Source organism: Aptenodytes patagonicus, chromosome 2 (assembly GCF_965638725.1).
Source record: "Aptenodytes patagonicus chromosome 2, bAptPat1.pri.cur, whole genome shotgun sequence".
Lineage (NCBI taxonomy): Eukaryota > Metazoa > Chordata > Aves > Sphenisciformes > Spheniscidae > Aptenodytes > Aptenodytes patagonicus.
In genome coordinates this window covers 128,481,247-128,507,836 of record NC_134950.1, presented here as the reverse complement: position 1 = coordinate 128,507,836, position 26,590 = coordinate 128,481,247, and the positions used below count along the sequence as shown (strand labels likewise).

Genomic DNA, 26,590 nt, shown 5'->3' with positions numbered 1-26,590 from the left:
CACACTGCAAAGAAGTACGTGTTACTGTTCAGTAGCTCTAGCAAAGTCCTCAGACTTGATTGAACCCTTTCTTAATTTTAAGGGAGCACATTTCATCAGAGCCCATGCAGTGGCTAATGCCTGCCTGTTGATGCTAGCAGCTCAGGTTTCTGTGGCGGTCCCGCCACATGCCACCTCCTCTGGCGGTCCAGCTCTTCCGTGAGGACAGCTAGTGGCACTGACGCAAGCGGAACTTCCCGTTTTTTCATTTCACACCTTCGGGGTTTTTTTAAGTATCATCATGTGCTTTCTTCAACCAGTTTCCCAGTACAAGGCGTTTTGGGCAGATGTCTCTTACAAAGCCGCTTCTTAACATGGATCTGATTGTTTCTGTGTCCTTTTTCTGTTATTTCTTGTCCCTCGCTTTGGTTTTGGGGTGTGTATGGGGAAGTTATAGCATTATTCCGGATCGTACATATAAAGACACTGGCTCTATGCATTCGTGTTGCCATTGCAGGTAGCCTTTGCCTCTTCTTGAGTTTACTATCCCAACTGCTTTCACGGCAGGCAAAATCCTGGGTTATCCTTTCTGCCTTGTGCTGTGCTGGGCAGTTCTGCTGTAAGAGCAGATGAGGAATCTGGAGGTAGCCTGTCCCTGCCCGGTCCCTGCACTCTGAAGCACAGGGCTGAGGCCACGCTTGCTTGGTCATGCAGACATAACTGCCGAGACCCCAATCCCATGACCTCAAAAGCTTTGTTTCAGAGCTTCCGTTCTTCCTTTATGCACTCAGTTCACTGCTTTGTATTCCTCGTTCGGATCATTTTCTTGTTCGGGTGCATGGGGCATCTTTGATGCATCTCTTTCTCCTAATTGCCATTGTGCCATGTGGGTTGTGCTTTCTGTAGTGGCACCTTGTGGTTTCTCTGCTATCTTTTTTCTCCCTTTGAAAGCTTTTTTTTCTTTCGGGATGTTGAATCTGAAGGATGGAGAAATGTCGATGAGATAAATATCAGTCTGGGAACGAGCAAATTGCCAGCGTCCTGAGCCTTGAAGCTAAACATGGCTTATTTGGTTGTCAGGCCAACCTGAAAATGTTATCTACAGTAGCCAAGGTTCATGAGAAATGCAGTAAATTGTTCCCAAGAGTTCTGGGAAGTCTGAACTGCAGCAATCCAAATGTGCCTGAAGGACTCCGTATCAGAGGAGACACATATTTGGTCCTTCCCCTTAGAAGAAACATATGTGAGAATGTGTACATCTTCCTGATGGTTTATATCTGCAAACTTACTTCTTCATTTTCCTGGTGATCGCTTTACTCAAGATGGTCTTGCATAGGATAGGTGCCTCTGCAGAAGGCAAAGAAACAAAGCTCATGCTGGCCTTTCTGTGGAGAGCAACTCCTGTGCTGATGGTGTGGAAGATAGAAAGCAGGCGCTCGGAAACCAGTAAGCTCTCAAAGGCGGTTTAGGAGGATCTCTACATAAGTAGATGAGGCCATGGATTTCCCTCTGCTGCTGTCAGGCTCTTACGGCTTGCTTTTATCCACTGTATGAATTGTTATAGCAGAGGGAGTTTTCCATTGCCGTGCCTGCGATAAGCCAGCTGACACGTTGCAGCTCCTCCTGCGGGGATGCTGGCCCTAGGATTGTGCTCTAAAAATAGCCCCGATTTGTTTTTAGTTTGACTTGGTATCACATGCTCAATTTAAAATACATCGGAACAGTTAATCTCCAGTTCTTCAGCGCTCGCGTGGAAAGTGTACAGGATTTTTTAAAGTTAGATGGCATACAAGCAGTAGAAATAACACCCTTTCTATCCTAACTTAAATAATACTCAGCTGCTAATACTATGAAAGGAAAAAGAAAGATCATGAGGCATTGGGATTTTTAATTTCCTTTGGCCCAAAGTGGACAGGAACAGTTTTGCCCCATCTCACGTTACTCCAGTACTTGTCCGCATGCTTGCATGTTTCTGAAAGCTCTTAAATTTTTAGGTCTTATGAAAAGTCTGTCAGTCAGATGACAGCTCTGAAAACTGACTTTAACAAGTTGTAGCTTAAAGCCCTACAGGCAGTGCCTGTGGCTGATAGGCATTTAATCAGCTGTGGGATCGTTTCTCAGTGCCGTGCACCCATAACCAGTTGCTTATTGTCGATATAAATGGATTTTGTAAGTAAATGTGAGGAAATTATCTGACTTTTGGAGACATTTACCTGAATTTCAGAGTTAGAGCTAAGTGGAATCCTTCCTTTCCCCTGGCAAAAAGTGCAACAGAAAGCAAACATGCTTTTAGTTGGATTACAGGCATGGTTAGTCATCTGACAGACAGTTTTAATGGAGTCAGAAAGACATGCTGGGGAAACACGCTGACCTACTTTTCTTTCTTTCTTTCTTTCTTTCTTTCTTTCTTTCTTTTTTTAAACTTTTAAGCAAGTGAAATGTCAATTTTTAAAGTCCCCATAAAGTTAGATTTTGCTGAAGGAGCTCATTTTGTAATTAATTTATTTTCACTTCTGCTTGGGGTACGATAGATGGTTTTGGTAACTGAATTTCATCAGGTTGTTTTCGTTTCTGTTAGGAAATTGGGTTACATCTGAGAAATCCATGTTCTTCCCCCTTTCCAGGACAAAGCAATCAGCTTCAAGTTAATGAATGATTTAAGTCCAGTCCTCTGAGGGAGGACTTTACAAACCATTTAAAATGACAGACTAACAAAGCGTATTACATTTGTATCATTTTCAATGCATTGTATTTTTAAACATTTTTCATCTTTAAACTTGTGGGAAGGATTACTGGCAGATAGCATCCCGCATTTTGCATTTGGGATTGTTTTTTCCCATGTTAAGTAGGTCGATACACAACCTGTTTTCTTGGAGGCAGAACTCAGTGTATTTAAACCTGGGAAACTCTTACCATAAAACTTGAGAGCCTGAAAAGAAAGCATTATATTAAATAGGAAAGCGTAGCAGTGAGTGTGGATTAAAACATCATGAACAGAAATACTAAATGGAATTATACTGGAAGATAAGGGAAAGCTTTTTAAAAATGCTGCAGGCATCACTGCACTCTCTCCTTTAGCAGTGGGCACACGTGCAATTCATCAAATGGCTCAGGGGTGCCAGGTTACTGCCTCTCTGGCACAGAGATGCGCTTTATTCCCTTGGCAGCAACAGATAGTTTTGTTGAAGAGATCACCGCACGGTTGAAGGAGCGGGAGAGGTCATCGTTCCTTGACTCACCAGTCGATCCACAGACACTGTTTTCACCTGCTCTGTCTCCTCCTATTTCCATCATTAGCAGGTTTCCTGCTGTCAGTCAGCCCTGGCGCAACGGGTGCTGCTGCAAATCCTTTGCTTCTTCCCATCTCTCCTGAAAAAAAGTTCTGGTTTTCTTGTTTTTATTTTAACTCCCGACTAGCTGATTACAGTTTGTGTTATGGAAATAGTAACACAATGTAAGAGAGGTAGAAAAAATGGAAATTGCCAGGAATTGCAGGAGTTTATGGGGAGTAGTATTACATTTCAGAGAATCCACAAGTTACGTGTGCTCTTAGGAAGCATAGTACTTTTTTACTTGCTTTCATATGTTGTGTACTTTTAGAGGATGTCCCAGTGGCAGAGTAAAGATTGAAATTTATTTTTTTATCATTTTAAAAATTAAGTATAAGATGTTTATTTTGGCTAACGCATGAGAGTTTTTTCTATATCTCAAGGAGACTGAAATTGGCATTGCACGGATTTTAGCCATTTTGTAACCTAGAGGCATCAGTAGAGGAGGCATCAGCCCAGGAAGACAAGTCAGCAGTAAATGAACGTCCTTATGTGATGAGCTGCTGCACCTTGTGTGTTCAGCATCCCTGACTGCACCGTAGCTGTGTGAGCTGCTCCTTACATACAAGGACTGTCTTCCCCCTGCTTTTCTTGCCATAGCACTTCTTCTAGGTGACCCATGACACAGTTTGTTTTGATTCCAGTGGAGAGACAACAGGGAGGAGCCACTCAAAAAAGTCTCTTCTGAAATTTCTTCAAGGTGGTTTTTTTTCTGATACGAAAGAATCGTTGATACTGGAAGATGGAGCATTAGATTTAGTGAAGCTTGAGTTGCTCTCTGACAATATTGGTCTGCCTCTGTTGGGCAGGGAGCAAGCCAAGGCTCTTGCCTTTCAAATTAGATATCTCATGAAGATGGGTGTGGAAGTCCAGAGCTCAGTGTGTGTTTGGTCTCGTAGTCTGTGTTGTACAGTGCCATGCCATCTTGTTATCCCATTCAGGAGCTCAGGGATCAAACCTGTACGGTCCAGATCCCTGTAACAAGTGACATGGAGAACTGTTAGTTCATAAGAGCCTTTTGACAGCATTTTTCTACAAGAAAAATGCTCAATTTGCCCCTTCCTGTAATTTGGAAGAGAACCTCAGTGCATACTTCTTTTTTTTCTGCTTTGGATGCCTCTTCAGGTGAACACTGCTACTAAATCAGAACACCCAGAAAATAGTTTTAAATTGAAAAGGAGTGCAAATAATTAAAAAAAGAGAACAAATAAAAGCAAGAGATATTAAGAAAAAGAAACTCTGTTATGTTCAACCCTCTCCCATAACAAAGTGAAAAGTACACAGGGAGAGGAGAGAATAAGCAGAAATATTTTATTCCTTTAACTCTGCAGAAGGCTTAAATCCTGCTCATCCTAAAGAGAGAGTCAAAGCCTTTTCTTGGCAACTTTTCCTGTTGTTTTCTAAGTCAGTTACAGCTGTTTCACATGTTTATTAGGAACATTTTTCCTACTAGAATTTAAGCATGGCGAGGTGTGAATATATATAAAACCATACAGACACATCAGCTGCCTCCCACAGGGTATGCAGTATTAAGCCCCATGAGTTTTGGGGTCTTCTTTCTTGGCTGGGGGGACAAGGTGGGGAGATAACCCTATGGTAAATGGGCCTTGCAGTAATGGAGGAGGAACATTTAAAAATATTTCCTAGAAACCAGGGTGTGGGAAGAATAAGGCAATTAAGAGGAATCACTAGATATCCTGTCTTAACAGTTTATTATATATATTTTTAATGAGTATTTAATCTCTAATGCTGTGTGATGGATTAGAAAAGAGGGGGAGCTGGGCCTCTTTCTGTGCATACTTTAATGTTTCCCCTTCATTGAACATTTTCTCTGGGCAAATTGTTTAACTTGAGCTGGTTGGAGGTGTTCCAGCACAACAGAGCTTCACTGAAAAATAACACCGGGTTGAATCCCAAAATGCAGAGTTGTCAGCATCCAGTTGTGTTCAGATTTGCAAAGTCTTGGGATGAGTTACGAGGGGGGCCAGGAAGGATCCTTGTCAGTTCCTGTCCTCCACGCTGCGCGTCCCAGGCCCTGGCGGACTTGTCTGCACCGTGTCTGCCGTGCAGCCTGGGGCTCTGGGGCAGTCTTGCAGCTGACTGGGGAGGTGGATGTTCATCGGCTCTTTCAGGAACTGAATAAAGCTCTGCTCTTGGAAATCCGAGTTTTCAGCTGGTGCTTCCCATGGGGGTTGTAGCCCAGGAACAATATCCTGAGGACCTCATAAAAAGCCTTCTCTAAGTGCATCTTGCATCAGGTGCTTGCCAGAGTCTTGGAGAAGATCATTCTAGCTGGAAAGAGGTACCGAACCTGTGTATAATGAGTTCAGGGCCCAATCCCACACTGTTGAAGGACGTGAAAGATTTGTCATCAGCATCAATGAGATAAGATGAGGGTAGAAACCACTAGTAATGCCAGTTAATCCTATGCTGGGTAGTCGTTTGTAATGTCAACTGGGGACCACCACCCTCATTTAGTTAAGGACCAGCTGTGTGTTGAATTCAGACTCCTTGCCCAGCCCTTGGCTTCCCTTTCAGACGTCATCTCACGTCCAAGTTGCATCCTTTGTTTTCACAGAGAAGTCTGGGAAAACTAGGTCAGTTTATCCAAGTAGAAATTATTATTTTATTGAGTTAACTCTGTGGTGACCTGCTGCCTGTTTGCCTTCTCAAAATGAACTCCCTTGTGTGCAGTAAGTCTTGCGCTGGAAGTTGCAGAGGCCTCTGTAATCACTTTGATTTCAAATCAACAATAAAAAGACTGCTTTTTTTTAGTATCTTGCTGTTTCCTGGAAACAAGTGTCTGTCTGCTTTGCTCCTTGTGTGATCACTACATCAGGCTGGTCTGGTGTACTGTGAAAGCGCTTACTGTAAAAAGGTTATGTGCTGGCTTTACTGGGGATATTTAAAAGATCTTATGGAGAAATCAGGATTTGATGCTGCTTGACCCTGTCTGGCAGAATTAAGCTCTTTAAGCCAGTCCTGTAGTTACTAGCACGCCTTCTTTTTTAGATAATCTGGTCCACTCATTCCTGCTATTTCAGAACTTCAGTCCCAGACAAGAAAGCAATTTTTTTTTTTTAAATGAAAGTGTAATTGGAATGTATTTTAAAGAACTTCTTTGGCATTGTGCATAAAAGATAAAATATATCAAAATAGACAGTCTGATAATTAGGTGCAGGCTTGTGGAGTGATTCATGTCATAACGCGAGTGCTGAAACAGCTGAGGTTGCTGCAGGTGTGTTAAGGGAATTCGACCCCATAATGCCATGATGCTTCTGCCGCTACATAAAGCAGGAGTACAGATGTCCAGAGAGCCTGCATTAATAGATGAAAAGCAGTATTTCTGCGTGTGAATTATGGATGGAGCAGTATTTATTAAACACACAAGCAACAGCCTTTGTCTCCCAGGCACTTTTTTCTTTGAAGAGTCATGTTAAAGCCTGCTGCTATCCCAGGCGCAGCGATCCCAAGCACGAGCTGGGGCTTCAGCTGCTGCAGGTTAAGCCCCGCTGGGGCTCAGCGCTGAGTTACGCCATGCACAGGCAGAAAGGGACGTCCTGCCCGAAGAAAAACCTGGGAGGCAGAGGCATTTCAAGTGCCTCAGCTCGCCAGTGTAGTGTTTCGGGGTGGGCAGTGAGACGCTAAAGCTGAAAGTGAATAAACTTGTTTACCTGTGTCAGCAGCCAGCTTCAGCAGGGCTTTTATGGGAATCCGGTGACGTTGCCAGCCCGGCACTCCTGGAGCCTGCTGACTGGCTTGGCTTGGCATTCCCAAAATCCTGCGGATGGAAAGGAAAAGAAGTCCCCTGACCTCACTCCTTTCTTTCTCCTTAGGTTACAGTTTGTGAAAAAGGGACGATGTAATCTTAAAAAAAAAAAAAAAAAAAAAGTACCCCACCCCAACAACAAATTTGCAGATTGTTTATTCCGATTACTCAGCTTTTGGGAAGAGAGAGGAAGTAAACACCACGCTAAAATGCAGTGAGATGCAATAGTATTGTTTGAGCATGTTATTTTACTATTTGATGAAACCTTTCTTTTAGTATTAGGGCAAAACAGTTTTAATGACAGGCACTGTTAATTAAAAAATCTGTCCCAGCTGCAGACCAAGCCCACCAGCAGGTGTAGATGCATGCCCACCAGCTGCGTTGGACCACACATTGATGTGAGGCTTAAACAGTAAATTTTTTGGCTGATCTTCCAGTGCTTTTAGGTCCACCTGGTTAAGTAATAAAGTTCTTCCCTTCTCTTGCTCCCGGGTTGCCTCTCCTGGTGGAGCAGGTCATTCGGCGGCAGCTCCAGCCGGCCAGGAGGGAAGCCCGGGCAGGGAGGTTGAGCATGGCTGTGGAGCCGCACACTCTGTCCCCCCACTTCCCACCATTTCAGGGGCTGGCCCTAGCACCTTGAGAGCTGGAAATAACCTCCTGATCCTAATTTTATTTTTTTTTTTTTTTAGTAGTAGGAATATCAACAAGCCTTTGTCCTTAGGAAGGAATTTGTGTAAGTTCATAATGGCGTGTTTTCCACATTAGCTTCAGAGGAATAGGTAAATAGTAGCTGAGCTATTTCTTTGCTTTTATTATCCCTGGCCTAGTGGGAGGCCAGGGCTGCAAGCTGCCGAGGCTGTAACGCAGGCTAACGCTGCAATTCAAGACTATGGCTCCCTTTCTTAAAATGTGCCAGGAACAACTGTTCCTCCGCCTTCATGAGCTCAATTTACGGTTGTGGGAGGCAATGTGTTCTTTGTGCTTGATGAAGTACACCGCGCACGCAAGCCTCTTCAGATGTGTTGTCAGTTGGCAGATCTCGCTAGATGCACCTTTACACAATTGCACAAGGCACCAGGAGGTACAAATGTGAAATTTAGCCTTGGGGGCAAAACAAAGAAATGAAACTTAGGTATGAATGCGGTGTTATCCATCTGCAGATACAGATATTAGACCTGATCTCCCACTACGCTACTGTAGTTTTACACTAATAGGACTCTGCTGCAATCAGTGGAGTAGCACCACTGCAAGACAAAAACAGCAGTGGTGATAAGTTGGGGCTGTTATTTTTAATTCTGGTAAATAACATAGGATTGAACCCTGTTTGGGGAAAGCCAAACTGCATTCACTGCATGAAACCAGCCATAATAAAAGGGAGAAATGCAGGTGGCACGCCGTCTTGATGTTGCTCCTGAACTTCTGCTCTTCCTTCTGGGGAGCCGTTGCCCTGGGTACCGAGTGACCATGTGCGAGCAAAGGGAAGGGGTCTTCCAGCTCACTCTTTTTTGTAGCCTTTCCATTTGCTGTCCCGTAAAGTCAGTTTTATCATACGTAATCAGAATTTGTCCCGTAGCTGAGACTTATTTGTTACATTGAATGAATGTGCTTATTATGGAAAGTTGTTTTGTTGAAGGAGTCTGTTAATGGCATTGTCAGGAAAGAGGTTGCAATTTGTCATGGTAGATAGCTTTCCAGTTAAGTAAAAAGCAAGTCATGTTCTTTTCCTCTGTGCATGTTAGGGTGAGAAATAAAACAGCCGCAGCAGGTTGTTGTTTACAAAGTGCTACAGTCAGGCCAGGCAGCGGGCAGGAACAGAGTGCAGGGTCTGGTCTTAGTTTACAGCCATGCACTTCCCTGGCCATCAGTGGTCCTGGATAATGCCCAACAAATTGGATTGATGACTTTGGATAACCCCAGCTTCTCCCGGTTGCGAGGCATCGTACTACCATGACTGTCTCCTAAGAGAAATTAATGTAATATCTGTAGATGGTAGACTGATTTACCTTTTGGTGACCCTGGAGAGAAAGGTCAGGTTCAGGATATTTTTACCTGTAATCGGTTATCCATAAAGAGTTAGTGTACCAGGTTTCAAGATTGTAGCTCAAAAGGGCAGTTGCTTTGAGAAGGTAGCTCAAAAGGGCACTTGAACAGCTGAAATCAGATGAGACAGATTTAATGGCCTCTTAGTGATTTCTGACTGAAAGTTCAGAGTTTGAAATTTGGGGATGTTTTCTCTACCCAGCCTATGGTAAAACAGATGCACTATAGCTTAATAGAAATTTAATTTCAGGCTGAGTATTTAGAAGTGGTTTTCAACTGCTGTATATGCACTCGGTCACTTCAGCTGTAAGGAAGAGAAAGAATAATCACATTGTGTTTGTGGTCTTGTATATTTTTAGCTAATGTGTTAAGACACTGCAATTCTAGAAAAGCCGTCCTCCTGTTCCCCAGAGTATTTCAGTTTAACCAGCTGTATTTTATGCAGAATTTTATCTAGACTGCCACAGAAGTTACTAGTAAATCCACTGGGATTTTGGCAGCCAAAACAGTAGATAGTAAGCACAATACTTCATTTCCCTGAGGGTTTTAGTTTCATGGGGATTCTGCTGTAGGCTGGCACTTCACAGTGGGTTACCCGCAGAAGCCCTGGGAGTTCGGGAAACCTCCCCGGATGGAGTGATTGATTCCCAAAGCTCCTTCCCATTTCTGCACTGAGCAGGGAAAGGGACGACTGGCAATATCCACCGGGTGATGCTATTACTCTGCAAACCTGTTGCAGATGGTATGGTAGATCTTAATAAAAATCGTGGGTTTTTACATTTAGAGTAAGGAAGGTGACTGATTTCATGCAGAGTACTGAGAGAGAGATGGGGCAGGGCATGAACAAGGAGGGAATGACAGATGTGCAGATGAATTCAACAGCACAAGATGCACAGGGACATTGAAATGGCCTCAAGTTGTACCAGGGGAGGTTTAGACTGGACATGAGGAAAAATTTCTTTACTGAAAGAGTGGTTAAACAGTGGAACAGGCTGCCCAGGGAAGTGGTTGAGTCACCATCCCTGGAGATATTTAAAAGATGCGTAGGTGAGGCGCTTAGGGACACGGTTTAGTGGGCATGGTGGTGTTGGGTTGACAGTTGGACGCCATGATCTTAGAGGTCTTTTCCAACCTTAATGACTCTATGATTCTATGATTGTGGCACCTGCCTATGGAGATGCTCCATCTCACAGATGGGAATTTCACCTTAAGTAACTTGAGGTGATGCCTATGTGAAATACAGATGGAAATGTATCAGTGAGTAAATTTTGTCTTAGTCAGTGGGTATGGCTAGGCTATTTCCATTGCAGATGTGTTGGTGGGCCTTCGTGGGAAATACTAGTGATTTATTCTGCCTGCAATTGTTAATGCTAACAACCTTCGGTAGCTCTTTAAGCATCAGCTTCTAAGAGTATGTGGATTATCCTATTTCACACTGGCAATTAGTTGAAGATATTAAAGCACTTTGAAAATGGAAATCGCAGGGCAAATGCTATTTAAATAGTTTATCATTAAATGTATAATCGCGTCTCTCCGCCTACTTTGATTGCAATATGTAGGGAGATGGTAAGGGAGACCAAGGAGTCTGCTTTCGGTTCAGCCCCTGGTACAGATATTGTGCCCTGTACATCCTGGCTCTGACTCAGCTGCTCCTCTTGCTGTCTCTCCCGCCTGCCCACACCCGCACGCCGCAAAACACTTTTTCTTCTAGTTTTGTTCCACTTGTTTGCTGTCTTTCTGGTTTTGCAACTTCTTAATTTCTCATTTGTTCTTAGGACCTGTTTTGGAGGGGGGTATTTCTGGAGTCCTGATTTTTATTCTTTGGGCAGTTGTTACTGTGTTTGGCATGTTCTGCAGAACTTGAACGAGTCCTGAAACACTATAGTCAATATAAAGGTGGGCATTAACAGTGTATTCATAGGCCTGGAAACAGTTTATGGGCTTTTGGGTTTTTTTTTTTCCTGCTGAAGCACTTTATGGAGCCTTCTGCAACATTCAAGCCAAATCCACCTTTAGAACCAGTTTTTTTTCCTTCGGCTCTGGTTTTGGGTCTTGGATTGGCAGTTCTAGATATCCAAAGTATTGATAGCTGTTGTATTTGCTTCTGGATGTCTTAAAATCAGAAAGAGAAAAAAAATCTTTTCTCTTAAATGATAGTAAAGTGAAATAATAAAAAAGAATACCAAAGCCATACCTTTCAGCTGTCTTCAAGGGGTATTTTTCTCAGCCTGTTGTTCTGGATTGACTTGCCAGTTTTGGTCCTATGTCTGAGTTCAGTTAGTATTGTTTTTCCTCAAGGGACCAGAAACTCCTTTTTTGCTCATTCAATCTACTAATATTTCAGGGATGTGACAATAGCAGGTGCCAAATTTCATGTCAAAAATAAAATTTTCAGGCTGATGGAATCCTTGAAACCACAGATCAAGTTTCAGGCCAGTTAAATAAAGCTGTAGAGCATCCATTTGTATCATTCATTCATATAATGAAACTTGTTCTTATAACTCAGTTCTTGATATATTAACCCTGCAGTTATCCTCATACATAAATGGGAGATGTGTTGCTTTCGTTGGTTATAATAGGGTATAACCATATAAATCCCCTGTGCATGAATGGAAAAAGAGAGGCCCTTAGGCTATAGGTATCAAAGGTCTCCCCTATACTTACAATAGCCTAATAAGGTTATTTTGGAGGCATAGGTAATTACTCATGGACTCTCCTATAGCTAGTGATTCATTGTTCACTACTGAAACATTTCTAAATGAATTACGTTTTAAACAAGCAAATCCTTGGCCTTCTCTTTTATGGGGGGAAAAAGAGAACTGGAGGGACGCAAAATTCCACTGTTTTCTGCATTTAAAATACACTGCTTGCTAGTTAAAAGGTCCCTGCTATTTGAACCAATTTAAATGTACTATCGTGCTTCTTGCTGTTTTGATTCCATGAATGTGTATTTCTGAATTTCACATTTTGATGGAAATATTATTGTTGTCATTAATTTGATATTTAGAAAAGACTGTGGATACAAGAGCTCAGTGCAATGAATAAAACAGTTGAAGTTAACTGTCCCTGGGGATAGAATCAATCACTGTTGTAGAAGAGGGTGACATTTAAAAAAGAAACTCAGAAGAAAATGTCATGCTTAAAAAATTAGATTTAAACGCACTACCTCCTGATTGATTTTTATTGCACTCAGATGGATACACTGATTGATTATCAGCCTTGCAAATGTTTAGTACCTTTCTCACTTCTCTAATAATCAGAATAATCTAATTTTCAATGTCATTTAAGTTACCGTATTCAAGGTTATAATAGATCATATTTCTAATAAAACATAGCAATTATGTAATGAATAATACAAAGCTGCAAGGCAGAGTTCAGATTCACCTTCGTCAAAAAAAAAAAAAAAACCCCGAACCAAAAAAACCACCACCAGTGGCTGGACGAGCCAGCGTATGTGAAGGCAGCCTACAGGACGATGTCCTCTGGGTTTGTGGTGTTTTCCCCCATCGTTGAACTGAGGCTGCTGGAGCGTTGGTCGGGGCGCGTTTGCCATGGCTGAACATTATTTCTCAATAGGAAACCAGGGGCGGGCTTGAATTCTGTAATATATGCGCTCGCTCTGTGCCTGGGGAAAAATGATAGCGTGCCAGGTGCTTATGAAATTTCTTCCATGATTGTTTCTCTGTGCTCCCTGTTAATTTTGATACGTGTCTGTAGAGAGATACTATCTCACTTAATTCGAGATGTTTTCTTGTGGCAATTGTACCCGACAGCTGACATGGTTGATTTCTCTGAATCAGCTACAAAATATGCAGTTTTCAATGTGTTTCGGTTTTGTACTTGAAGCTCCTTACATGACTGTGTACTTGTTATTGGCTTTGTCCAGTAGAAATGAGAGTTTTGTATTTGAAATGTGCTTTGCCTCCAATCGTTCTCCATATGTCAAAGCTCAGTTTTGGCATGGGAATCTGTTTTAAGATAGTTTCCTGTTCTTTTTAAAGACTGAGCAGTTTTGCCTAAAAGAAAACATTATTTCATCTGGAAATCACGACTTAGGAAAACCAATCTATTTATAACTACCTGGTGTTCTGCATATTTTAGTGCTATGTTTGGCTTGCGATTGCATTGCTGTTAAAACGTGAACAGGAGTCTTACCGTTCTGAATTGATGGCGTGTCTGTCAAGCATGATCATGTTGCTTTCAAGATGGTTATTTTCTTCCTTTTCTTATGCTGGAGATGGGAAAAACCAACTTCCTTGAGGTTCCTCATCTCTGTGTCTGCTTCCACCAGCTCCTGGGTGATGTGCAGCTGGGTGCTGGCTTTGTCCATGGGGTCGGAGAGCCTGGTTCATCAGCAGCATCGGGGGTGCTAAGCCTCCCTTGGTTCGAGGTTTTCCAAGGTGACTGTTGTGAAGGACATCCTTACGGACTGCCATTCGTTACCGTGAGCACAGTTTATTGAAGGGTGATAAGGGAGAAGGGTGACACATGGTATGTGTGGGGCATTTGTCCTGATGGATCAAACTTGGCAGTGGCAATAGGTAAGCATTTTGCATATTTGACTGAAAGTGTCCACAGCTGCTAACTTCTGCCAGAATTAGAAATTTTTAGCAGCTGCTGCTGGAATTGGAGAAGTCAGAGTGTAAAGGAGCTGTGCAAGACTTGCGGGTTTCCACCCTAGCAAGCAGCTCGGTGCTCCTGGAAGCCCTGGGTGCAGTGCTGAGCATCGACCCCACCGCCCGCGTGTGGCACCATTTGCCTGTGATGTCGGGCAGCCCAGGCTGCCGGGCGTGCGGCAAGGGATAGATGGCTTCCCGAGGTGCAGGAGAGCAGGCAGGAGAGCGACCCTCTGCCCGGAGGGGAGAGTTGGCAGGTCTGCGGCAGTCCTGCCTCAGCTCACCTCTGCTTTCTCTTCTCATCAGATTTCGCAAACAAAAGGAGTCTTCTTGAAAGCCTACGTTGCACCCAGTGCTGTGCAATTACTGACTTGCTCTGTGTGCTTTATGGTGCTTTTGAGATTTGTTAGCTTAAAGAGTAACTTCCAAAATATTTAATGACAAGAGAAGTGTGGTGTTACAGGAATGCAAACTAACTGGAAACACTCGTAGTTGTTGCTACAGGAACAAAACCAGTTAAGTAGTACACAAAGCTCTTCAAAGATCATGGGGATCTCCAAGAGGCAAAACTGCAATGATAGCGTTTCAAGTCATGAATTTATAGCTGATTAATCATTATAATATATGAAAGGTGCTGTCTAACTGTCTTCTGGGCATCTGGGGAAGCAAAGGTTATGCAAATAATTGGAAATACTGTGTTGTGAGCTGCAGGTTCTTCTCCCCTAGACAGGTTTGTGCCACCTTTGACAAAGCGGAATACGAACACTCGCTATTCCATAATTTTACCTGATTATCTAGAAATTGCCTAAATCTCTTGAGCTGGATCCCAGGCTCTCTTAGGCCAAGTGGTGACTAAGTTTGGTGGACCTGAGGGGTTTGCGTTTAAGACTGGATGATTCCCAGCATTACGACATGCTTGAAATGATCCCGCTCAAGCAGGAGAATTGCTGTGTGGTTGCTAAATGAGAGTGCTGGGGTCCTCCGAGAGAAGCTGTTTGCGTCTTTCCTATACTTAGTTTCATCTACAGCAGGCCCTGCTTTTCTTGAAAAATGCATCCTTCCCTCCTGCAGCTTTCCTGCCCTGCCCATCACTTCAAGCAGAAGAGGGAAAATGTGTCTGAGGCTAAGGAAAGCAGTGGCAAACCTGGGGTGAGGAGAACAGACTGGATGGTACAAGAGATGATGTTCAGCCCCTCTACCATCAGGTTAGGGGAATGAACGTTTGAGGGTAGGGGTTGGTCCTAAAGCTAAGGCAACAGAAAGTGCCTTCGCTAGCTTACGAACCCTGCCGCGGCTGCCTGGAGGTTTCTGGGTGTGGAAGTGCAAGTCCTGGCGTGTGTGTTGAGGGGACAGGGAAGCTGTCACGGGAAGATGGATCAGAGCAGACGTGCTCAGGCGTGGGCGTGCGTCACTCAGCTGTCTGAGCAGTGCTGAGACTCGCGCGGACGTGGCTTCCTCACGTACCAAGATACACCTCGTTTCCTCCTCTTCCCCCACCACCAACACCTTATTTGTTTTTTTAGTATTTTGACTTCCAGTATTTCTCACAGGGCAAGAGAGCTTCCATACTGTCCCCTGTCGGGAGCTCTTAAATAATGCAGCCATCGAGTCAGAATTTAGTGCACAAGTAATGAAATTCATAACCTGAGTTTTCTGCCGTAGCATTAACTGTGACACAGATTCATCACCGGCGTATCATCATTAAAAGGCAGTGGAATTGCATTGGGGATTGATGTGATCATATGCATGTAAAGATCAAGATACAAAAAGGTGTGATTTATGTAATATAAGCATAAGCTGTAATTCAAAACCCTTCCTACATGTGGTGTGACAGTTCCTGTTCCCAGAGCAGTGATGGCTTTTAAATTTACTGGGTAAATGCGTGTGTTTATATGTTTTTATTTAACTCTTTTAAACATAGTGTTGTCTTAATCTTTTTCTTTCTTTTTTTTTTGCGTTGAATTATAGCTGTAGTTGAATCTGCGTAGCAGTGTTCAATGTTATCGAAATTCTTTATATTTTTGGAGTCTGGGTGTTATATGTCAGCACTTTATTGTGTTACCTTACAGGGAATATAGAAACACTGCCATGTCTGATGCAGCCTTAGCGAAGACAAATGTAGGAAATACAGAAAGTATACATAAAGCAAGAGGATAAATGTTGTTCAGGTTTTATCATTATTACAAAGGCTATTGGAATTGTAGAAGAAAGGTAACAGTGAACAAAAACTGTTCTTAGTTTTCAGGATGTGTTAACTCTCCCCTTCCTACCCGTCAGTGATTTGCACCCGACAAGAAAGAGGACAGAGCTGGGCCAGTTTGGTGATGTGGATTCACCAGCAGCTATGTCTCTGGTGGCCTTTGGAGGGAAAGGGACTTCAGGTACAGCTGCAGAGGGAGCTGTGCCGGGGTAGCACGGGAGCGGTGGCACGGTTCCTGCCGGAGTTATCTCCTGGTCTGTGGGAGCCCTTGGCAGCTGCTCCAAAGCCTGGCCTAAATAACGTGTTTGTCTTCCACGAGGAGTTCAAAGCTATTGAGATAAGTAGTTGCTGAGGCCGCCTGTTTGGCAAATTTGTCAATCGGCTCGTAGAGCTATAAGTAAATGCAGCTTTATTACAAAGGCTTATTGCTCTTTGTGGTTGTGTAGGAGTTTACATAATTTTCTAAGGAGCTCATTTATCTCCCAAGTACAGTGGCGATTAGGATTTACTTCTGGAGTGCAGTGGCAGTTTGGAGCACTCGAGGCGTACGTGTCAGTCCTGGATGTTTTTTCAATGCAAGAGACTTTACTTGCACTCTGCCCTGGGGTCCAGTGAACAAATTGGGGCATTGGCTTTAGGGGAATATTTGTAAAAGGGGGAGGTGGAGGGGTGTTCAAACCTCCCCTAAATCTGACTACACTGGTAGCACTGAACCTTCACAAGAAGGTACCTTTCCTGTCCACCTTTCTTGGCCTTCTTTGAGTCTCTGTTACTCCAGACACCAGAACTGATGGTGTTCAAGGTTAGGCTTTAATCTGGTGGGGTGCTCAGCGTCCCAGCCCTGATCCAGCAAAGCACATAATTAACTTCAGTGCAGGACTGTTCACATAGTTAAAGTCAAGTTCATCCTTAAAATATCTGCTGGATCAGGTTCAGAGTTCTCTCAGTTGCAAAGTCAAACCTTTAGTGAGAAAACCAGAGCCATTCGTCACATGGAGTATGTGCCTATTGGCCTCATAAAGGAGCAACAATATTCACTGCATCTACCCCTTGTTTTCTGTTACACATACTACATTATTTCTGTAGATGCCCCTGACTCTACTGCTTTCCCACCCACCATTTTCCCACGTCACTCTTAATTTTCTCTCAGAAATGACACCCAGTGGAAAATGAATCCAACTGCGTGTCATTCGTTCTTGAACAGATGGTGTAGGTAAGACTGGATCAAAAGCTCCTCTTCCTCCTGAAACATTCACCATTTGTCTGCTCTTTGCGACCATTTGTGGTTCACAGGCATGTAGGAAGGAACCACAGAAGATATGGAGATGGGCCTGGGGAACCCATGGGGTTTGAAAAGAGCTAGCATGGAGGTTGCTCTGGGCATCTGCCCGTTTTGCTGTGCTTCCCTCCCTACGGCACAGATAGATGCGCTTTCAGGTGCGGGACAGTACAAATGAGAATAGGCTGATCTTTGGCCGTCCAAAATCCCCAGCCCTCCTCACGTGTGCCAAACCCACCAGCCGCACCCTCAGAGTTCAGGCCACTGGTTTAAATATCATGAGGTTTTGAACACCGGTGAATGTTAGGATTGGTTCTTATTTGTCCAGCAGTGTTTAGTCTTTGGGGTGTTTAATATTGACACAGAGTCTTTGGGGAGTCTTTGGGGATTTTGTTTGGCTTTGTTGTAAAGCCTTATGCATCTGGTTATGCTTAAGACCTTAGCTTTAGCAAACAACAAGCCTCTTGATAAAATTCACAAGTACTGGCAATACTGTGGACATAGACTTATCTCCTGGGCACGTTTTGTAAAATTAAGCTATTTTCATTAAAAGAACAAAGAGTAGCATGGTGATGGAGCAGCTGTCATATTTTATTACAAAACACAAATATGTGGGAAATCAATTACAGCACGAGTGCCACACAATGCATATTTCCAGTAATCCCCCACGGCTGGGGGAAGGTAGAAGGCTGATATGAGCGCAGGAGCAGATGGCAAGCAACTTTAGATAGCTTCACTGCCATTTTTACTCTTTCAAGTGTTTGTGCTTCTCCTTTGATCTTCAGATCTTGAGTTTAATGTGTTTCATCTTCTTTCATTTGCTGTTTTCAAATTTAACTTTCCCTTTAAATAACTTTTGCTTGGTGGAGTTTGTATTAGTATGGGTTTTGTTATCTTCCATACCATGAAATTTAAGAGAGACAGTTGCTGTCTTTCTTTAGCGTTGTTCACATCCAGTGAAATACCGACTGCATCACTGCAGAGGACTTTGCCATTCACCATGCACAGCTGTAATGATAAAATGAAAAAATCCCACCTCACAGAGTTACTGAGACACTTACAATGCATGTGAAGTTGCAGTAGGCTTTCTTGGAAGGTAGATACTACGGGAGTGTGATGGCACATCCACAACAAGCACCAACAGAAGTTTGGTTTCATCATTATCCCATTAAATATAATTCTTACAGTTGAGTAATTAAGCTTGCGTTAGTTTTCTCTGTGCATGTAACATTTTTATCTCCACTTAATTTATGTTTAAAATAAATCATTTTACTGTTTTGAAGTAGAGTGGCAAGAGTGACATGGGGTGATCTGAATAACCACGTGTGATCTGCGTCTCTGCTTTTTCTGTAGCTGTCAGAAACGATAGGAACAAAAAGAAGAAGGAACCTTCAAAGCAGGAGTCCACAGAAAACTATGAAATGACAGCAGAGTTGGATGATCTTACTGAGAAGATCCGAAAAGCTCACCAGGAAACCTTCCCCTCGCTCTGCCAGCTGGGAAAATACACTACGGTAAGTACGGTTTATGACACATACGTTCTGGATATGCCTGGATGATGTGAGTTTTGCATTGGAGGCTTGAGGTGTTTTAAATAGATGCAGAAGTAGATGTACTCCTTGCACCTCCTTAGTCATGAAAAAACACAGGTGTGCATGCAAATACATGCTGAAGAAGAGAAATTGCGCTTAACTGTAAGCATTACTTAGTGGTATTGTGAGAGACTGTCTGAAGGATTAATCCGCCAAGAGACAAGCTTGGAGTCCATAAGTCAATTACATGCCATCATTCATCAGAAATTCGTCGGCTCCCAAAGATGGGATCTCTGCTTGTGCGTCAGCGGATTACAACTTTGCAGGTGTAGAGAGTTCTTAAATGCTGCTGGATTACTGGTGACAGTCCCAAAGCTACCACGGTCAAGGAAAATATGAAATGTCTAAATAAACCGGTTTCCAAAATGCTCATTTGCAGTTTATTCCTCTCCCAGTCTACCAAAATACCGCAAAGCAGCAAACACTTTTGCTGCTTTTAGAAATGAAAAATTGGCAGCCCCGTCAAGAAGTTCAGTACTGTGGGAATTTCTTCAGAGGATGAATCAGATCAATTCAGTCTATACATATATATGTTGCTAAATACAGGGAAGGTCAGTGATATATATTGATGTCAGAGAGAAAATTCAATGTCAAGTTTGCAAATGCAGTAATAAAACAGATGCTTAAAAATAAATGTTAGGTAATGTTTAGAGTCCTGTTGGTAGAGGAGTGACTTTGCTGGTCCGGTCTTGCTGTCAGTTGTAGCAGCACTGGCTGTTACAGAGGGATGTGCAGAAGGTCCTGAAGTAGTCAAGTGTGCGCTCTCATCGCCGAAGCTGGGAGTTCAGGAGTGGCATGGCTGGGGCAAGGAGACACCTGCCTCCACGGTCCTTGTCCTCCACGGTTGCCATGCGGTCCCAGCTGGGACCAAGCCCTAGAGGCCAGGTGAAATACCTCTCTCACCGGATTGCTCTCTCTTTCGTGTAAATGCTCTGCTACTGAAACAAACGTTAAATTTCTCAGAGTAATCTAGGCAAATCCCTGTGTGGCATCAATATTCACTGTTTTGTGGCATACTCATCTATTTACAAAGTGCAAGGTTCAAAACTCTCAGGTCTAGGTGTAAGGCTTTGTATTTAAGTGCAAGAAAAGCAAGGATACATGGTGTGATGTTAGAAAAAAGCATGTTTTTCATGTTGCTGAAAGTATTTTCACAAACATTTTTCACATTTAATTTTGAGACCCGCATAAAATGGATAGTACTGGGGAAGGTGCCTGTCCTCTGCACGCTTCTCTGGTGCTATCCCTGCTCGGGTGAGATGTAGTCAAAACAGTCAGCCTAGGCATGCTGGTAAATATTGCTGTAGCAGGCAAGCACAGGCAGACCCCCAGGGACTAGAGCAGTGCGCGAGGCTGGAAGCTCGAAACCAGCCAGCTGGTGACATAACCGAAGGCAAAGCTGGAGACGGTGGGATCCATAGTGTGTCTTTTCAAGGAAATTCCTGGGTTAATGCCCTCCACTCCTCCCCACAGCACATGCAGTTGTGTCCTCGTCTTGGAGTGAACAAAATCTTCCAAACAGGCTCTCGCGCTTCTGCAAACATGAGAGCACTTCTGAACGAGTGTGAAAAAATCTTCCCAGTTCAAAGACAATGAGTTTATGCCTTGCAGAAGAGGTGGTCGCGTGTCCGCAGCTGGGATGCGTAGCCAGGCTGCTGGTATGCGTGCCAAAGTTTATTGCTCACAGGCTGCCTTGCAAGTGGCCTGGCTATCCCAGAATAACAATATATCGGTGTACCTCCCAACGTGAACCTGTTGGTACGTACTTTTGTGTTACCTCTGAGTTTGAAGAGTGCACTGCAGTTGGTGTGATGGTACTTTGTACTGGTAATTGCCAAAGATCCTGGAGGGTTGAAAGATAAACCTGGGCACCTATATGCTTGCATTATGTATTGGATGCTTAAGTATCATTAATACTTTAGCTCTTGAAATGATACCGCCTAGTGGATGAGGGAAAGGCTGTGGATGTGGACTACCTGGACTTCAGTAAGGCCTTTGACACCGTCTCCCACAGCATTCTCCTAGAGAAGCTGGCGGCTCACGGCTTAGACAGGTGGACTCTGCGCTGGGTCCAAAACTGGCTGGACGGCCGGGCCCAGAGAGTTGTGGTGAATGGAGTTACATCCAGTTGGCGGCCGGTCACGAGCGGTGTTCCCCAGGGCTCAGTTTTGGGGCCGGTCTTGTTTAATATCTTTATTGATGATCTGGATGAGGGGATCGAGTGCACCCTCAGTAAGTTTGCAGACGACACCAAGTTGGGCGGGAGTGTTGATCTGCTCGAGGGTAGGAAGGCTCTGCAGAGGGACCTGGACAGGCTGGATCGATGGGCCCAGGCCAACTGTATGAGGTTCAACAAGGCCAAGTGCCGGGTCCTGCACTTTGGCCACAACAACCCCATGCAACGCTACAGGCTTGGGGAAGAGTGGCTGGAAAGCTGCCCAGCAGAGAAGGACCTGGGGGTGTTGGTCAACAGCCGGCTGAACATGAGCCGGCAGTGTGCCCAGGCGGCCAAGAAGGCCAATGGCATCCCGGCCTGTATCAGAAATAGTGTGGCCAGCAGGAGTAGGGAAGTGATCATGCCCCTGTACTCGGCACTGGTGAGGCCGCACCTCAAATACTGTGTTCAGTTTTGGGCCCCTCACTACAAGAAGGACATTGAGGTGCTGGAGCGTGTCCAGAGAAGGGCAACGAGGCTGGTGAGGGGTCTGGAGAACAAGTCTTATGAGGCGCGGCTGAGGGAACTGGGACTGTTTAGCCTGGAGAAAAGGAGGCTGAGGGGAGACCTCATCACTCTCTACAACTACCTGAAAGGAGGTTGTAGCGAGGTGGGTGTTGGTCTTTTCTCCGAAGTAACAAGTGATAGGACGAGAGGAAATGGCCTCAAGTTGCGGCAGGGGAGGTTTAGATTGGATGTAAGGAAAAATTTCTTTACTGAAAGAGTGGTGAAACATTGGAAGAGGCTGCCCAGGGAAGTGGTGGAGTCCCCATCCCTGGAGGTATTTAAAAGACGTGTAGATGAGGCGCTTAGGGACATGGTTTAGTGGGCATGGTGGTGTTGGGTTGACGGTTGGACTCGATGATCTTAGAGGTCTTTTCCAACCTCAATGATTCTATGATTCTATGATTCTATGATACAAGTGAATGAAATTGGAGAGGGTCTTGTTGCATATCACACCCACTGCTGATGCCTTTGTCCTTGGGTTCCTGCTGACCCCCATGGAGAGTTTGTGTCCCTGTTGGAATTTCAGAGCCCTTACTGAGAGCACCTGGATCTAAGTAGTGAACAGATGAATCTGGTCTGTCTATGGGTCCCGAGTAACCATGACCTGACCACTCTCTCTGAGGCTGGATATTGGTCATTTGTATCTCAGGCCAGATCGGACAGCTTGGGAAAGAGATTTCTTGTTTTTATTGTTGGTCTGTTGGAACTCCACAGCGGTTAGCTGCACGTGGCTGAAGTCCCTGCTGCTTTGTCATGGTTTGGTACTACACAAGTTGCAATAACAAAATTATACTGAAAGAGTTATTTTTGGCTTACCTTGAATCTTTGAGAGTGATACAGCTTCCTTCAACAGCTGTGTCAATACTAATAGCAGCAGTGCTAACTAGTAACTGTCTTCTTGCTGCATTCCCATAGTCTCTGTGTGAAATGCGGAGTATTTAAATCTCTCATCTAGCTAAGAAGGTCTGATGACCACTCCAGCTTTTTAGGTAGGAATTCTGTATAAGAGCTCATTTTTGTGAATGCTGTCTCTGCCCGGCTTTGGAAGGGACAGAGTACGGCACTCCCCCCGTTGCTTGCACCTGGTGAAAACCTCAGGGATTGAAATATTCCTCAATACTGCTGGGGCTGGAGTACGGGTCATCTTCATCTCCAGCTGCCCCTCAGCCCAGGAGCCGGGGAGAAGCCTTTCTGCAGCAGCGGAGAATCCAGAAGAATCCAGGAGGCGGAAGGTGTGTGTGCTGGTTGGAGGAGCACAGCTTTGGTGCTTGGACACTACCGCCAGCTGCTGATCAAACGGTAGGGCTCAGGCAATAATCTTTCCTTTTGAGACACTTGAAATAGAGACCAGAAGTCAAAAAAAAAAAGGAGCACACAGCCCTTTTTCTAAATGCTGAGTCCAAGGGGAGGTAGAAACCTATGCCACTCTACTTTTCTTGATAGTAACAAGCTAGTACGGGTAGAAGACTGCCACCAGTTCTGCTTTTATGCCTGGTTCTACAGGCTAGCAGTCATGAAGCATGGCGCGCTCACGCTGCGGAGCATACAGATTGCTTTTGTAACCTTAAAGTTTTTTATTTAATTCTTTAAGCGAGAGGTGAGAAGTGAGTGTATTGAATCGACGTGGATTCACTTGAATTTCATGAGCTTTGCACTTGCGTACTGATAGAAGCGGTGGATAGAAGAAACTGTTCTGCAAGCGTGGCCTCTGTGCACCTTCGGTTACGTGATCGTTCAGACTGATTTAAAACATGATTTTGTTTGTTGCTAAAAAGAGCAAAGAATTTTAAGTATAAGAGAGCGGGGTAAAAAAGACCTTGCAGAGATACAGTCATTAAAAAAATCTGTTCAGACATTTGGCTTGCGTATCTGGCTCCTCTTGCTCTTGAGCACTGCAGCCTGCATTTCCCAGAGGGAAAGGTTACATGGTGATTTTTTTCCCCCATTGTGTATTTTTACCTGTTCAAAAACGGTTTTGGAGAAGCATTTTCAATTATGTTTTTTTATATCCATCTGCTCTTTAAAAAGAAAAAGTGTCCCTATCTGTAATAATTACTGTACTTTGCATAGTTAATAAAAGTCTACTTAAAGTAATGGGAGAATAGCACTCGTATTAAATTCCCTGGGTCATTTGACTTAACAGTTGCATTTGGTGGGCAGTGGCAAGTATAGTTCTGCCGATGATGAGAATCAGCAAGCTGTTTAAACGTAATGGATTTCAAAAGTCCATCATAAATAGATCTGTTTTATTACTGTCATCCAGGTAAGAGAGAGTGCCTTAGTAATTTCTCTGGAGATGTCATACTTTATAGTATAATTGAGTGTAACTATACTGCTTGTCCCTTGAGACTGGTATTATTTGTAAGTCTACAGCTGTGTTACATCCAGCCTCGTGATAAAGGGAGGATAAAACAGAAAATAATTTTGACTCTGCGGACCCTTGCTGCGTGTTCTTGGCTGGCTGGAAGTGAAGAGGTTTTGCATCTCGGCAGCATTTTGGCCTTTGTAAGTGCTGGGCTTAGAAGTTACACGGCTATTGTTCTGTGCCATTGCAGAGGAATATATAGAGATAGATAGATAGATAGATATATCTCCCCTGATGCTGGGACTGAGCAGAGACGTGTGCTCTGGTCCTCGGTGAGCTCACCGGCGCTGGAGTGCATTGCTGCTTTTACTAAAGAGGCATAGCAAGTGTTCCTGATTAGGGCAGAGTGCCCCTGTGAGCCTTGTTTCCTTTGTAAAGTGGATTTTAAAGACGGTAGGGATTCTGCTACTGTGTATGTTTCTGCGAGTACCTCATCCTGTATCGTTAATGTGGAGATAGAGCAGCCTGCAGTGGAAAAACAAAAATGATGGAAAAAATGGGATCAATTTATGTGGCAAAAATGGCTGTTTAATTGGATTTCATAGCAAGGTTGGGCTTTTCCACTGATAAAGATGCCACTAGGGTGTATTACAGTATTGTTCCACCATATGTGCGCTGGTGCAAAGGCCTGAAAAACATGCAAGGCTGCTCCTGGAAAAGACACCCAAAAAACTGCTTCAGTAAAATATTCAGGAAAAGTCATAGCGTCTGCATCTTTTTCACAGCATGGTTAGAGGAGATCCCCAGGCAAATTTAATCAGAGTTTGTTTCTAACGTGCATTTTATTAACCCCGTATTCTACTGTTCAGCCTATACATTGATATTGAGTCAGTTTTGGTTTTCCATATTTAGAAGTGCTGCTAAAAATCTAGCTATTTTCCATGACGCTTGCAACTACATTCATTACCAAATAAAATGTTAAAAGTCTTTCTATTTGTAGCATCTCAAAGATAATGTGTAAACCACATTAGCTCCAATGCTGAGGAACCTGGCACCCGGCATAATAAAACACCCGGTTATTTTGTATTTTATTGACTGCCCCTTCTCTTCAGTTTGCATAATAGTGAGTTAGATTTACATTTGTTAAGACGGCCATGCATTACTCTTAATAGAAGACATGTCAAACTTCCCGTTGCCGGTACTGCAGCATGATAAAGTAACCTCATATGATACTGATGAAGATTTCGTTCACACTTGCTGGTTTCATGCAACGTCTTTTTTTCCAGATGGATACCCTATTGTAAAATGATTTCCTGCTTTAGGCTCTGCTTTGTGTAGCTCTCCGCTATGCCATCTTTCTATGAACTGGATAAACTGCCTATTAAATTTAATTACAGCCTGAATGACTGCACATCTTGATCTTATTTTTTCTCCAATGTACTGTATTTCACCAAGGTCCTTGAGGATGAAATAAAATAAATCTGAAGGATGCATACTCCAGTAGCCGAAAGAAATGTTTCAAAGGGCATTACAATGACTGTTAACCCATTAGTTTTGGACCATTTTGAAGGCAATTCTCTAGGTTTAGGATTATAAAGACATTTTCTCCTATCTTTTCTTCTGTCATTTAAAAAAACAAAACAAAACAGAGGAAGTTTCCAGAATAAAAATTCAAATAGAAATGATTAAGTTAATTTCTTATCCCTTAAAAAGAGGGGGAGCAGGGAAGAGCACGTATGCACCTTCAAACTGTTCGGCATGGTTAGCATTTACTTTGTGTAATAAGGGCCTAATAGAAATATTACCAGCTCGAATCTCCACCCTGTTGCAAGTGAGGGTGAATGTCGGGCTGGCAGCACGCTTAGGACCTGTCAGGGCTTTCCCCTTCGTGACTGACAGTGGTCGTGGCATCTGCAAAGGCAGCCCCGGGAGGGGGTAACAGAGCATCACAGCCAAGTTGAGCTCACCCCACGTCCCCTCGTCGACCTCTTCAGGCCCTGTGTCCTTCCCGTGAACCAAAGAAAGCTGATGGCTTCAAAGGTTTCCAAGGAGGTGGACGTCCTCACCATCAGCAGTGATGGTGGCAGGGTCACTAGAGATGTTTCCTCCAAGAAAGTTTGATCTGTGTAAATTGAATGCTTTTCGATGGCTATTTTTCTGCCATGTCTGTTAGACTTTTAGGTTGAGACTCCTCTCATTTAACTTTAAAATTAAAGTTAATTTAACATTTTAACTTCAGCCAGCTAAGACTAAGGCAGTGGGGGAGAAAGCCGCCACCTGAGGGGATTTTCCCTTACCTGCCTTAAGGACCTATCTGGAGTGGGCGGGCCTTTTTTTGGAGATGCCTCTCTCTTTCTTGGTTAGTCAACAAGCTCAGATGAGACGCGGAAGAGAGAAACTCTGCCGTTGGTTTTCCCTGGTTGCAGCTCAGCACCTTTTGCAGATTCAAAACCAGCATATTTTTACAGGTAAAATTCCTCTTGCAATGAAGAGGAGATCGCCAAGACGCTGAAGGCAGCTGCAACACGCACTAAGTTTGGTGGCTCATGAAATAGCGGGAGGGACCATTGCGCTGGCTGCATCCCAAACAGCATTGGATCAAATGCTGGCAAAATGGGAACATGCTGCACGCTGGGGAAGGAGGAGAGGGGCCTCGGGTATCTCAGAGCTCCGTCGTTACCTGTTTCTTGTCACCCCACGGGAATCACGGACGGGTTGGGAATGACTCACCAGGTCACCCCATGCCCCCATCTTTTGTT

General features: G+C 43.8%; 1 protein-coding gene across 3 annotated transcripts in view; it reads left to right on the top strand.

Moving 5' to 3' along the window:
- The window catches only part of RARB (retinoic acid receptor beta), a 335,643-nt gene that overhangs the window by 293,321 nt on the left and 15,732 nt on the right, over positions 1 to 26,590 (top strand). For all 3 annotated transcript variants that reach the window (XM_076331165.1, XM_076331164.1, XM_076331166.1), the window contains one exon: positions 18,566 to 18,726. In XM_076331165.1, the coding sequence (XP_076187280.1) occupies positions 18,566 to 18,726 (161 nt within the window). The remainder of the gene's footprint in view (positions 1 to 18,565; positions 18,727 to 26,590) is intronic.